This window comes from Aquila chrysaetos, chromosome 3 (genome assembly GCF_900496995.4).
Source record: "Aquila chrysaetos chrysaetos chromosome 3, bAquChr1.4, whole genome shotgun sequence".
Taxonomy (NCBI): Eukaryota; Metazoa; Chordata; class Aves; order Accipitriformes; family Accipitridae; genus Aquila; species Aquila chrysaetos.
The window spans coordinates 5965617-5979226 of record NC_044006.1 but is presented as its reverse complement, the minus strand read 5'-3'; the positions used below and the strand labels follow the sequence as shown (position 1 = coordinate 5979226).

At 42.4% G+C, this 13610-nt stretch overlaps 1 protein-coding gene across 6 annotated transcripts in view; it reads left to right on the top strand.

The window, feature by feature from the left end:
• The first annotated feature begins 3620 nt into the window (after nt 1-3620).
• The window catches only part of VAPB (VAMP associated protein B and C), a 40327-nt gene continuing 30337 nt past the window's right edge, over nt 3621-13610 (top strand). For 3 of the 6 annotated variants that reach the window (XR_005931999.1, XR_005931998.1, XR_005931997.1), the window contains exon 1: nt 3621-3934. Coding sequence is in view for 1 of the 6 variants with exons in the window: in XM_030007605.2 (XP_029863465.1) it covers nt 3877-3934 (58 nt within the window). In the remaining 5 variants the exon portion in view is untranslated. The remainder of the gene's footprint in view (nt 3935-13610) is intronic. The other 3 variants (XR_005931996.1, XR_005931995.1, XM_030007605.2) reach the window with 1 other exon arrangement.

Below are 13610 nucleotides of genomic sequence, written 5' to 3'. Positions count from 1 at the left end.
TCTTGTCAACCAGTGCAAGGCCTGACCAATTCTACCAGGGTCAAGTTATTTAATACATTGCTTTTAGCTTAGGCTGCATGAAATGTAAAATTCTTGACTGCTTAGGCCAGGTTTCTGTCAATCAAAACTGTAAGTGCTTTTAATATCTGCATAGTATTGTGGGGGCCTGTCATGCTGGGAAGGGATCCTTTCTTATTTGTTAATACAGCCAGCTGGTTGGTAGCTTGCTTTTCCTAAACCACTGCTTTGGTGGTTATGTAGAGCACAAAAATACAGAGTTGGCTGCAGTTATCTCGCTTGTCTTATGCGATGCTTAAAAGATGCAGTTTTCTTGTTTCAATGTGTGATGCAAGTCTAACATGTTCAGTTGATAGCACCCTTCAAAAGCATAAATAAGCAAAAAAAGTCCTGTTTCTGATAGTGCTATTTCACCAGAAAACATTGGATATAAGTTTCTACTAAACAACTGGCTGCAGTTCATGTGCAGGAAACACATACTGTCATCTTTTTAACAGAGACCTGGAATAACTTAAATGTATTGTTCAATACCTACTATTCTTAAGTTATCCTCTTAGATGTGTGTAAACTGCTTTTGAAGAGTGTCAAATACGTGTGTATAAGGGGGTATAAATGTGCATCAGAGAGAGCATAAGAAGGGTAAATACAAGGAATGTGCTAGAATAGAGAGAAGAACACATTTACATGTGTTTGCATAGGGAATCTAGATAACTAAATGCAAACCGCCTAATTTGCACACACACAATGAGAGAATGTTTTACTTGAATCGAATATTTCATAGCTTTTAAGGTAAAAGTTTTGCAACAGATTACACTGTTCTTTAAAATTTTCCAGTACAAAGTTTTTAGGCGCTCTTCAGCGTTTCTCCGTAGTGTTCATCCCTGTTTTTTCCTGTTAATCAGAAACCCAGCTTGGCAACAAGTTGCCTTCTAGTCTTGTCATGGCTGAATTGTTAATAAAGTGAGGGTTGTTTTGTGTAATTGATAAGGATGTAGTATTACAGGTGGCCTTTATGCCCATTTCAATGAATCAGATCTGCAGAATATTAAATGTACACACGTTATTTATATATAACAAAAACCTGACAACCTACATTCATTAGACTTCATAAATTTCCAACTTAAACAATGTTGCAATTTATAAAAACTTCAGCCTGGATGAAAAAACATGGGTGAGTCCTTCAAATACAAGCAGGTAAGTTCGGAGCTGCCAGTTGCGGTAAGACGATACAACTTGGCGAACCCTTTAAGATGCGGATCATCAAATGCTTAAGGGTGTTCTTTGTACTTCTTTCAGGAAAAGTAGAACTTGGAATGGTCTGGCCAGCAACACTGAACAGTTGTTTACTTTGGGGTTTTTTATTATGTATGACTATATCTTGTATGAAGTTTCCTCTGTCTTATTCCTCGCTGTTAGTTTCCAATTAACTTGCAGATGTGTGTAAAGCTTGTCTTTTCTACTAATTACTGGACTGAGAATGCCTTGCTCAGTGAGAGAATCTGTTCATAAAAATAAAACCTAAGCGATTATGTGAACGAAGATAACCTTTCCAGAATATCAGCCAAAGAAAGCTCTGCTCCAAAGTGTAAGTGAACTCAATTCTCTCCTGATTTGAGATCTAGTAAAATGTTATGACATAATCTGTAGTTTATGCTATAAATTAAACCCCCACAAGTAGAAAAAGTAATAAGCCAAGAACATCCTCGGCTCCAAATCTAATTAACTAAGCAAAGTAGAATAGCAGGGACCTGATAAAAAAAATGTCTCCCTTTTATGACATTATGTGACCATCTTTTCTCCTTAATTCCTTGAAGGAATTTAAGGAAGAACAGCAGTACGTTATTTACGTGTGTTGCTGTACTTTGCTGAAGCTTCTAAAAATTAGTCGTGCAGTATTGGCTAGAAGGAGTTAGCAGGTTTCACTTACATTACGCAAAACCAAGAGTTATCCTAAACGCATATATGGGTTTGGTTTGTTTTGGCATGGAATGAAAGACAGAACAAAAACAAAAGATGAAACAGGATTGGAGGCAGTTAAGCAGATGAGCTGAAAAATGGGGATTATCATGCACAAGAGCAGCTGAAGTCTTGAGTTGTGGTATAAATACTGCAGATGTGCTTAGAGCACTGAATGTCATCATCCCGTTTATTGGTGTTAATTTTAACATATACATCAGTCATTTGCCATTGCTTTTATTGCCAGAAATGAGAACAACCCTGTTAAAAATTCCAGATCTCTTTAGCTACCTTATACATTTTTGGCAATTACGAAGTAAAACAACATTCAAGATACAAAGAACTTGTCTGAGGGTGAAGTACACTGCATCACACAGATTGTATTGGTGTGATAACATGAATTTTCACAGTGTTTTACTACTACCATATTTTTATTTGCCTCTTTCTTACCCGTTTGCTAATCAGACCTGATTAGGACTTAACATAACTGTATGCTTTGAGTTGCTATTCTTCAGAAGCTGACAGATGTCAATACACTAGCTTTTTATCTCTGCAAATGGTATCTCCTCCCAAAGTCCTGTATATTTGAAGTCCTGTTGCCTAAGGGATACTTTTTGGTGTACACAAATTACCAGTTTTTAAGACCAGCATGTTTCTGTTGGTAATATGGGCATCCCAAACTCCTGCTTCATTGTTACCCCTCTGCTGATTTTGACAGGTTACAGCAATGCTTTATAAATTCTTAGGAACTTTTAGAATGCTTAAAACAACCTGAGGGGAGAGAGAAAAAAAACGTTTGCTGCTATTGTAACTACAGTGGCCTAAAGCTATTAATAAAGCAGTACTTCATATTAGACCAATCTGTAAATTTTAAAAATATTTTAAGTCTTGCTATTTGGAGTTAAAAAAAAAAAAAAAAAAGCCCAAAACCAACAACGACAAAAAACCACCCCAAAACAACAACAAAAACGCAAACCACACAGTCGAGAACTTTGGTTATGGTTTACTTAAGACAAGAGGGTGGGAGAGGTGTCTTCAACACTGAGATGACCTGAAAGTCTAGTTTTATTCATTAAAAAGTTAAGTCTTTCCTGTAGCTTAACAACAGTTACCAGGGTTTTCCTGGCACTGTCGTGCTCCGTTCTTCAGCCTTGCGGTCATACCGTAAGTGCCCTCGGATGTCATGCCGTACAGAGCGGCTCTCGGACGCTCCAGGAATCCCTCCTCGCCCTGGACGCGTTTCCCTTCCCCGTTTCGAGCCGAAGGGTCGGTCCCCGGGGGCGCGGGAAGGGGCCGGAGGCCGAGCCGCGGGGCCTCTGCGTGGTGGGGGGGGAGACGGACACGGCCCCTTCCCTGCCGCGGGCAGCCCTACTGCGTTTACGGAATCAAGGCCTGAAATAAGAGGCTGCTACTCGATAAGGCGGCATTTACTACAAATCATGATTTTTCATGAAGAGGGGCTGAGGAGCCTCCCCGCCCACCCGCTCGGCCCCGGCCCTCCCTCTGCCGGCAGCCGAGGGCCGGCCGGGCCGGGCCGTCCCCCTCAGCCGCGGCGGGAGGCGGGCGGCGGTGCCGGCGGCGGCAGACGTCAGCCGCAGCCTCTCTCTGGGCCCCTCCGTGCTGCATCATCCCGCCTCCGTCCCGCCTCCCGCCCTCTCCCCGCGTCCCCGCCAGGGCAGCGTGCGCGCTGGGAGTCGCCGAGCCGCCGCCCGGCCTGTCCCCGCTCCGCCGCCCGCAGCGCTTCTCCCTTCGCCGCTCCGGGGCCGCCTGGCGGGGGGTGAATAGACCAGCCGGGCGCGCCCCCCCCCCCCCCCCCCGCCCGCCCGCCTGCCCTCCCTCTTCCCCTCCCTCCCCGTCCCTTCCTCTCTCCGCCTGGTGCCGCCACCGCCGAGGAGGAGGAACATGGCGAAAGCGGAGCAGGTCCTCAGCCTCGAACCGCAGCACGAGCTCAAATTCAAAGGTACGAGGCGGCCGCCGCCGTCCCCCCGCCGCCTCCCCGCGCTGGGCCGGCGGCGCGGCCGCCCTCAGGCCCCGCTCCAGCGGCAGCCATTTTCCGGGGGCCGGGGCTGGGCACCAGCCGCTAAAATGTCCTTCAGCGCCGCCGCCTCCCCCCACCCCCCTCGCCCTGCCGGGCCTCTCCCGCCTAGCCGTGGGGCGGGGAGGCGCCCACCAGCCCCGTGGGGCCGCAGCGGGGCGCGGGGGTCCCCGCCGGGCCTGTCCCCGCCGCGGCTGCGCCGCCCGCCCCCACCCGCGCCGCGGGCGGCTGCTGCTGCAGGGCCGAGGGCGGCCTGAGGCGAGACCGCGCGGGGGGGGGGGGGTCCCGGCCGCCGCCTCCTCCTTCTCCTCCTCCTCCAGCCGGCAGCGGGGCAGCCCTCCCCGGAAAAAAGCCGTTTCTCCCTCAGGCTGACCTTCCCGCGCCGCGGCGGAGGTGCCGCTGCGCCCGCCGGGCGGGGGCCGGGGGTTCTGCGGACGGCGGCGGGCAGCGCCCGAGCCCCGCGGGGCAGCCCGGGAAGGGGAGAATATGGGAGGCGGCGGGAGGAGCCCTCGGCCTCCGCGGAGGTGCGGTGGCCGGAGAAGGGAGGGCGGGGGGGGTTCAGCTGACGCCGAGGCAGGCGCTCGGCGGCTCCGGGACCCCTGGCCCTGAGGCGGGGGGAGGCGAGTCCTCCCCGAGCTGTCACGCAGCCGGGGCGTGGGGCACCCAAAACGTGTGCGGGAGGCTCGGCCGGGCCGTGACAGAAAACACGGGGCATCTGGCCAGGTGCTGGGCAGCGTTTCGTGGCTCTTTCGCATTATTGTTATAGTTCGACAGGCCATTTAGGTAAATTAATCGTGAATACTCTGCCTGCGCGAAAATCCGTCCTTTCTTTAAATAAAAATCTTGAATGGGTTTGAGTTCTCGCTAGCGTTGAAATTCCTGTCTTGTAGCCTGACAGCACTACTGTAATACAATATCCTGGGATTACAAATAAGCATTCAGCAAGTTTATTTATGCTACCAGAGTCAGAGCTGCTTTATAGCTTCATTTGAATATCTGGCAAATACGCTTTTTTTTAAAATAGTGGTTTATTTACTGGCTTCTGGTAAAAATAATACTCCTTTAAAAAGATTTCATGTACATTTTCAAATGTAGGGGAAGTCTTTACCTGTTTTTATTAGTAAATATATTAGAAGTAATAATATAAAATAAAATGGGTTTATCAAAAGGCGTGGTAATAAACACTGGGTGGAATGAATGTATCTTTGTTGTAAGCTGAAGTATTTGCATGTTGTTATGGCAGCAGTATCAAACATGCTTAAGAAGGAAACTATTGTTGTTTTAACATTCTTCATGTTAAGTATGATTGGATGAAAATCAGCTCTTGTTCTGAATAATACTGCTTTCAACAAGCGAGTGAATCCAAACTCAGGTGGGCAAAAAGTGGGGCCTTAATTGGCACTGACTTGCTAATGAAACAGAATTGTGATTCAGGGTTTGGGGTGGTTTTTTTACCTCATCACAGGTAGGTATAAACCTAGCCGAACTCTGTTTTTTGTTGAAATACAGGCAACTTGTCAGGCTGCCTGTCTTTCAGTCGAGGTTCTGGGCTAAATAATCAGTAACTGTTGAAGTTAAATCAACTAACCGTACAGATTTTGGTTGACAAATCTTCAGCCCACAATGTATACTCCTTGTAACGTAAAATGTTACTTGACTAACTGTAGCTATTAAATAGCTTAGTTTAAAAGTATGCTTAAATATTAATGTTCAAACAGCCTTAATGCTATGGATAGCATTCATATGCCTTGGCAATAAATTCTGTCTTACAGTCCTTTCTAACAGGCAGTGCTGACCGCTGTCCTTCATTCAGGAAAGGCCAATTTGAAATATTTATGAAGTAAATTCTGCTCTAAGCATTTCTTGTCCTACTGGTTTTGTGATGGCATATTGCCTGGTAATATGGCAGTAATGATTTTCTCACCTTTGTAAATAGTTGCATTTATTTCCAGAGCATTGCTTTGCACTGTACGAGTAGATACAAACTGACAGAGGTCAGTAGTGCTGCTAACTGGTGTGGTTGTGCTTCCTCGCTGGTGTGCGCTGAAAGATCTGATGCTTAATGTAGGGCAGCAATGTCAGTGAGGTAGGACTGTAAACACTTGAAATGGATAAAGGTCTTGGTCAAAATGCAGACAGGTAGAAAAAGCAGAAAATAGTTACCTCTGATGCTGTTAAAGTGCTCTGTGTAGTTCTTAAATGTAAAATCTAGAGGGAGGTATGATGTTTGCAAAATGATGTGGGGAATAAGATAACTGAAGTGAGGATTTCTTCTGTAATGTGTCCCAGTCACTGTGAGGTTGCAATCATCTCTCTCTTGGCCAGCACTTTCACTTGTAAAGGATTGAAGACCTTTTTTAAGAAGCTTTTGCAGCCCCTTAATTTGCAGTCAATTTTCTAAATTTGTTTGGCACTCCGGTTCGAAATACTGTGTTTGTGACTTGCTTGCAAAATTATCAAAGGAATTTTTCGTGCTAGAATGTTTTTTTTTTTTCACAGCATGTGAACATGATGAGCAGGGGTTGTCTTTCCTCCCTGCCTTGCATCTCCTACACCATAAGACACATGCTCCAAAATAGTATCAGCATGTGCTGTGCTGAAATGCAGCTGTGAATAGTGGGAGGCAGGACACCATTATGTGGCCGGAGGTGCCCATTTCCTTGCCCTGGTCTCTGATGCCATGTAAAACAGGAGCTTTACTGTCCTGCCAGTGACTTCCTCCACTTCTTGGTTGTTGCAGACTTGCAGCCTAGGTGGGAAAACATCGAACTAAAGGTTTATTGCTCGGACTTTATTGGTAGTGAATGGTGAAAAACACCACTGTTGCTATACATGACAACATTTACGTTTATGTTTCTTTTTTCTTTTTTTTTTTAATCTAGGAGATAACATCCAACAATCTACCAAGAAATAGTTAGATTACAATATTCGAGGTGCTGACTTCAGGAATTACTAGATTTAAACTTAGACACGGATGTGTAATTTTGGCCCCTTTTGCTAGATCCTTTTTGATACAGCTGTTAATTACTGTGCCACATTTGTGCTATAGGGCACTGCCTCATGCATTTCAGAGGATGGCTACCCAGTGAGGTCGATCTGTCATTTCAGCGTAATGTGCCCATCTTGAATTAGAGATCATTTGTCTAATGTCAGCAAGTAAAATTTTGTTAGAATATAACTTATTTTAGAACCTGCCTAGATTTTTAGGTGTTTGAAATGCTGCTGCGTTCTTTGCAGATGTAGAGTATCAGGGGAGAGGTGTTTAGTAGGGGACACGCACAAAAACGGAGGTGGCATAGGCTGAGGTACATTTCAGCGACGTTTTTAGAGGTTTGCTACAGGTTAGGCTGGACTTATGACTCAGCACTCTGTTGCAGTGCTCCCCAAGTGGCAAATAGCAGTACTGCCAAACGCGGGATTAATTCCTCGCAAAACTGTGTGAGTTGCTGCCAATTGGAAATGCTGTTTCCTGTTCCCAGTATGTGATTTTGCACCTGCATGTATGCAATATGTCATGGTGTAACTTTGCTTTCTGCGAAGGGCAAAATAATAGACCAGAACAGCCAATACTCTCCAGTCCTAATAGTAGTGATTCAGACCTGGCCTGAGGCCTAGCAGTGTTGTTTCCAAGCTATCAGCTGTCAACTGGCTCAAGTGAATCGCCTGGGTACATCAGAGCGGCAGTCCAAAGGTGTGGCCTCGGCCTGTATAGATGCGCTCAGTCCAACAGTATATCTGCAGCGCTGTGAGTGAAGTATTTAGTATTTAGCCACAGTCCCATGCAGCTTGTGTAACCTGCGTTACCGTGGTTAGGTGGCTGCCACTCCCAAATCAGATAGTTGGAGCTTCTTCAGGTAAGTCTGTGTAAATGATAGTCAGATCTGTGCATTGCAGTGTAGGTGTGCAAAACCTCCTGTATCTGACATGAATATCCAGTTCTTATCAGATAGCAGGCCAAGGCTCTTCAGTCGAACAGTTCAGTGACGTTTGGGATGTAAGATTAGTCTTTACTGAACCTGCAGTTGTCAAGTCTCAGAAGAGAGGTTAAGGACTTAGTCGGATGTTGCAACTAAACTATATAATCACATCTCCATCCCTGTCATCATCTGTCTGTAATGACTGAAACACTCCTGTACTGACTTATTTGGAGGGATTTGACTCTGTGCTCGTTCTGTTCTGTATTGGATAAATAGGGATTTCTAGTCACTGCCACTGGAACAGGCTGTGTTTACAAATGTAAAATACTGGCAGTGTTGTGAGAAGTTGCCTATTTAGTATAATTAATATGCATCTTCTAAGCTGAAAATTTACATGCTGTTTTCTTTAAACTACTAGAGCCCTCCTGGTATTCACAGCATAATGGCAGTCAGTACTAGGATTTCTTTACTCTTTGAAGGCTGCTGTGTCAATGGCTATCTACTTCTCTGCTGGAAAATGTGCCAGTCCATGCTTCCCTTTGTCTAGCCTGATTCCTAGTAAAGTAATTGTTACTGCATTAAATAGGAGTAAACCTTCACATCTCTCTACATATTTGAATTTGATTATCAAGTTATACACTTAAAAAGAGGACATAGTATTTAAATAACAGGCAGGCTTTCTAAATCTAAACAAATCTTAAGTATGTAGCCCAACTATCAAACAAAATTAGTCATTTTCTGGTGACAAATATTTGCAGTTCGTGTTATGCTTGCTATTCTTGCAACTTAGCTAAAATCAATAGCTTATTCTAACTACTGAGTGTTCGTTATAGTTGTACAGACTTGCTGCATCTCACTGAATTATTCTAATTTCACGTGCACCGTTATTTTTATAATTACTTCATCACTTTGCGTAGATGCTTAACTTCACTTTAAAAGAGCAGTGTTTGGAGGAAAAGAACTGGAGATAAAAGCAAGATAGTGATGCACTGTGAGTGTCTCATGACACATCTCATTTTTTTGAAAGATGGAATAAGTTGAAGATAGTGCTTCTCTTGAGCTTCCTTAATCTGCTGGTGTCCTGTACCCTAGAGACGTGACACTAACAGCTCCACTGGGAAAGGGGGGAGGAACTGGGCATGTGGGGGCTAACAGAAATTTGAAACTTTGAATAGGATGGTTAAAGAGCCAAATAACAATTATTTGAGATATGTGAAGCAGTCAAGGATGTTTAGCTGCATTTTCTGTTAAATATACTTAATGTGTTTAGGTCTCACAAGACTACTTCCAAAAATCTCACTATCTGCTTGAGGGCTTTGGCCAATGTGATTTATGGGTTGAGGGCTTTTGAATAATTTTGTACTGCATAGATTTTAAGAATTGCAGTAGAAGTAACGAGCATTAATGGGATCAAAGTATTACTATTTCAAGGAAAGTCCTAATGCAGTGATAAAATCAGCACGAGCAACTGTTATTTGGCGGTTACTTCTCATAGTTTTGTGGGATTTTGTGTTTTTAATACGATCAACTGCTTGTCTTTGTTGTAAGGGATGGGACATATACATTCATAATTTCCCATTCCTTGGGAATCCCATGTTTGTGCACCAATTTTCAGCTCACTTTGAGGTATGGAACCATTGCAATGATACGTGAAAAAGTTCATCAAGTTTGTTATTTAAAGCTCATCAGGATGGCAGACTGCCAGTCTGATTTGGTTGACAGGATGTGTCCTCTATTTTCTGAAGTGATGAATATATCTGATAACAAATTATATTGAAAATACATATGTAAACATAAGGTAAGGGGTGGCCGTCTTAAGTCCTAGGATCATGGCTATCATGTCAAAATAAAGACACAGGTAATGTGTCATAGTGGGTGCGGGTTCACACAGACGCTTAGCAGTAAATTGTATTTACCAGCTGCTACCCTGCATGTCATGTGCAATGTCTTAGCACCCGTGAAAGAGGAATATGAAGTGGAAATTTGCACAGAAGTTTCTGATAGTTTCTTCTCATTGGAAATTAAATTACTGTCTTTTTTTCCTCGCTTCACAGGTTTTATAAATTAAAAACTTACCAGTAGTCATGCAATGCTTGCTTTCTTTTAAAATAGGTTAGCTACCTTTGAATACAGGGCTGAATTTTGTTTAATTGCACTCTAATTTGGAATTAGGATTGTAAAAATTAGACTACAAATCTTTAAATAGATTGTCAGATGTGTTTTGAAACTCAACTGGAAAAAAGGCATCATCACCACAGGGAATGATCCAACTTTATGAGCTCAGGTCAGCTTACATCTATGAACAAATACCCAATTTTAAAAGTTTAATGTGTTGTATGCACCCAGCCCTCGAAGGTGTTGCATCAAATGAGTTTTGAATCAAATGAGCAAATTCTACATATGTTATAATGCAATTTTTGGAGAAAACTGGGTGACTGAGGGTTTGTCTTGTTTCTTGCTTTTAGAGTGCCTCTAAACATAGCTTTCTGCCTAGCTGGAGACAATGCAGGAATCAAATGACCCTTGCTAATTCTGCCCACATCTTGCAGTCACACTCATTTTCTACTATCTTGTTACCATATTGGTCTTATGTTTGCTCCCTGCTGGGAACAACTAATAACTACTGAATGCATTTCATAGTTGGTACAATAACAGCTTTTTTCCTTTTTCTGTCAGCATAGTTGGTTGGCTTTGAAAGCTTTATTGATGATGTTTGCAACAGTTTTGTTTGTGGTAGCAGCTGTTGCTTCAGACTTAAATTTCATCTTTGTATTTGTAGGGAATGTGATCTTTAACATTATCATCGTGCTGCTGCAAGCTGGTTTTTTTTCCTCCCAAGTAACTCCTCACAGATTTAAGTGAGCATCTGGTTTGGTCAGGAACTCTTTCCTAGTTAGACCTCTCTTCTCTGAATGAGGGACTCTGACACTTGTTACTGCAAGTAACATTGAAGCCTCCTTTCATTGTCTTCCTGTGTGATGACCAGAGGCAGAAAGGAAACCTATTTTACATACATATATGAATATTTAAATACCAGTTTATCTAAACGAGGGGCCAGACTCATGCCAAGTCTCTTCCTCTGGCATTTGACTCAATATTCAATATATAAATCCTTTCATACCTGCTTTGTAGACTGAGATGTCTGTAGAGACATAGAGGATATTTTCTGATGTCTGGGATGTTGTCGAATTTAAAACTTGGCCTGCTAGGCAACCTTTCATAAAGAGGGATTTGTGCCATCAGTCTGGAACAGCTGTCACAATCTTGCTGTCATTGAAAATGTATGCAAAGCGAATCACCATTGCCATGTTTAATTCAGTGCAGGATTAAAACGCACATGGGTTGAAGTGATTGAGTGTTTACACTAGCAAGACAATCCAGACTGAGAGTTGACTGAGTCTATCCTTTCTGTATTATAGCTGTTCTGAAAATTGCTTACTTCAACTGTAATTCTTCTGGCCTCAAAAGCATTTGTACAAATTGGGTACTGCTGCTGCCTGCAGTACTTTATCCCGCATTATTATAAATACTTTATGAAAATAATCTCTTTACTAAACTACTTTAGTGTCTAGTTCTCTGAGCTGTAAACGAAGTCCCACATACCATGGTGCTATGGATTAGAGATTTTATCGTTCTAAATTTAATCCTGTTTTCTTGGTTGGTTTCCATGAGGGGTGGAAAAAAATAGAGAAGGGGGAGGTTTGCCTGGTGATCCAGTTACTTATGATGCAAATTATAAAATCGTGTAGGTGTGGGGCTCACTGTAGAGCCAAATCTTACGGTTTTGCAAACAATTTAAAAGACCTAATTCAAGTTAATTGTGCTTGTAGAAGGCATGTCAGATGACTATGTAATTCTTTAAGAAAAAAAAATCTTGCAGTCTTTTGTTTTTCCCATGGCTGCTCCTTTTCATCTAACGAGTTACTTCATCCTTACTGGTGCTTCTAATGTTTCTCACAAGCAGGAGTAAGGCCCTCCCATATGCAGTTTCATGTTTGGACTGCCACTGTTGCTTGTTTATATTTGCAACTGCTGCTTCTTGTGATATGTGAATTAACAATATATTTTGCATCTTCTCAAAATATTTGCATGCATAATTTCCTCTGGTTTGCAATGTCGCCTCTTCTGGCCGTCCTACATTTTTACCAGACTAGGAGCAAAGGTGTAACAGCAGTAAGATTTTCTTTTTTTTTTTTTTTTTGTATAGCTGTTTTTACACTATGCTTACTGGCGTCATACTGTGGTGCAGATAATGGTTACAGAAGTGTAGGTTTGGAGGATGCAACTTCACATTTGTATCTTGTTCTGTGCCAGACAGTATAAACTGTCTGGTATTTTTTTTCCTTATTAAGTTTTCTCACTGCTTCTGACTAAATTTCTGATTTGGTTTTGGTTTGGTTGTTTTGGTTTTTTTTTTTTCCCTTCGATTCTGAAAGCACAGTAAATAGTCTAGTTTTCAAGTGGTTCCCGAGAAATATATCTTGCTAAATTCAGGATTCCTTCGTTATTTGTAGCTATAATTAGTTCCTTACTGCCTGTTTTAGTTTTTTTTAAGTTACTAGAAAAGCAGCTACTCGTGCATCCCAAAATCTCTAATTTTGCTCATTTCTTCTGATACTTGCAATTTATGCATAGTTTTGCACTTAAAATATTTGCTCAGTTGCTATTTAAGTTACACATCAAATTTGTCTATTTGAAGAGTATATATAAGCATAAAATTAGAGTAGTTAAGTTAAGTAGTAAGTTAAGCTCCTTCCCTACCATTTTAATGTGCATCTGAAATGGAAATGGGTGATTAAATTAGACCAGGAAAAATTGCTTCACAAGTACAAGAAAAAGCATAGTTTGGGATGGTGATTAAAATCATGATGCTTTTTCCAGGGAGATACTTTACATTGACTTCAGTCTTCAGCACTGTTTTTAGGCCATCATTATGCTGCGCTCTGCTCTTCGCTGCTGCATCACCACTTCTCCCTGGGGGCCTGTGCTTCGTTTCAGTATCCTTTCAATACCCACCTGGCAACCCCCATGAATGAGGCTTGTAGCCATGTAGAATAAGTAGGTGTCTTGTTTTAAATAGGTCTTGCTATGTCATGCTTATTGAAAGAGATGTAGCTACTATTCCACTATCAAAAGAAGGTATGCCACTATTTTCTGAGCTGTTTTCATACCTGGAGAGAATTGGTACATGTGGTATTTGTCAGTGGAATGAACAAAGTAATACGATATGTTTGGTGTTTGGTTCTAAAAGGTTGTGAAAGCACACCTGAAACTGATAAAACTCTAAAAGCTAGCCAACTCTGCTATCAGTCTCCTGTTTATGCAATTGTGTGCAGAAATCTGTTTTGAGTTTAGGATGTAGGGAAGATATTTCATGTTGTGTGATTTTTGTTGCTGAAGATTGCTGTAAGTAATGTTTGGCTGTAATAAAACTCTGAAGAGATCAGTTGGAAAAAACAAATGACACTTGGTACCAAAATTATTTGAAGGACATACTCTTCCATTTCTCTTGGCAAGCTTATGTGTGGCCTCTCAGTTCTTACAACTGTGAAGTCAAACTGTTAATGATCCTCTGAGGAATAAAAGGTGACAAAAATTACATACTAATAGATATCCTGAAAATAGTCTTCAGTCTCATATTTGGGTTTGGTTTGGTTTGGGGTTTTTTGTTGGGTTTTTTTTTC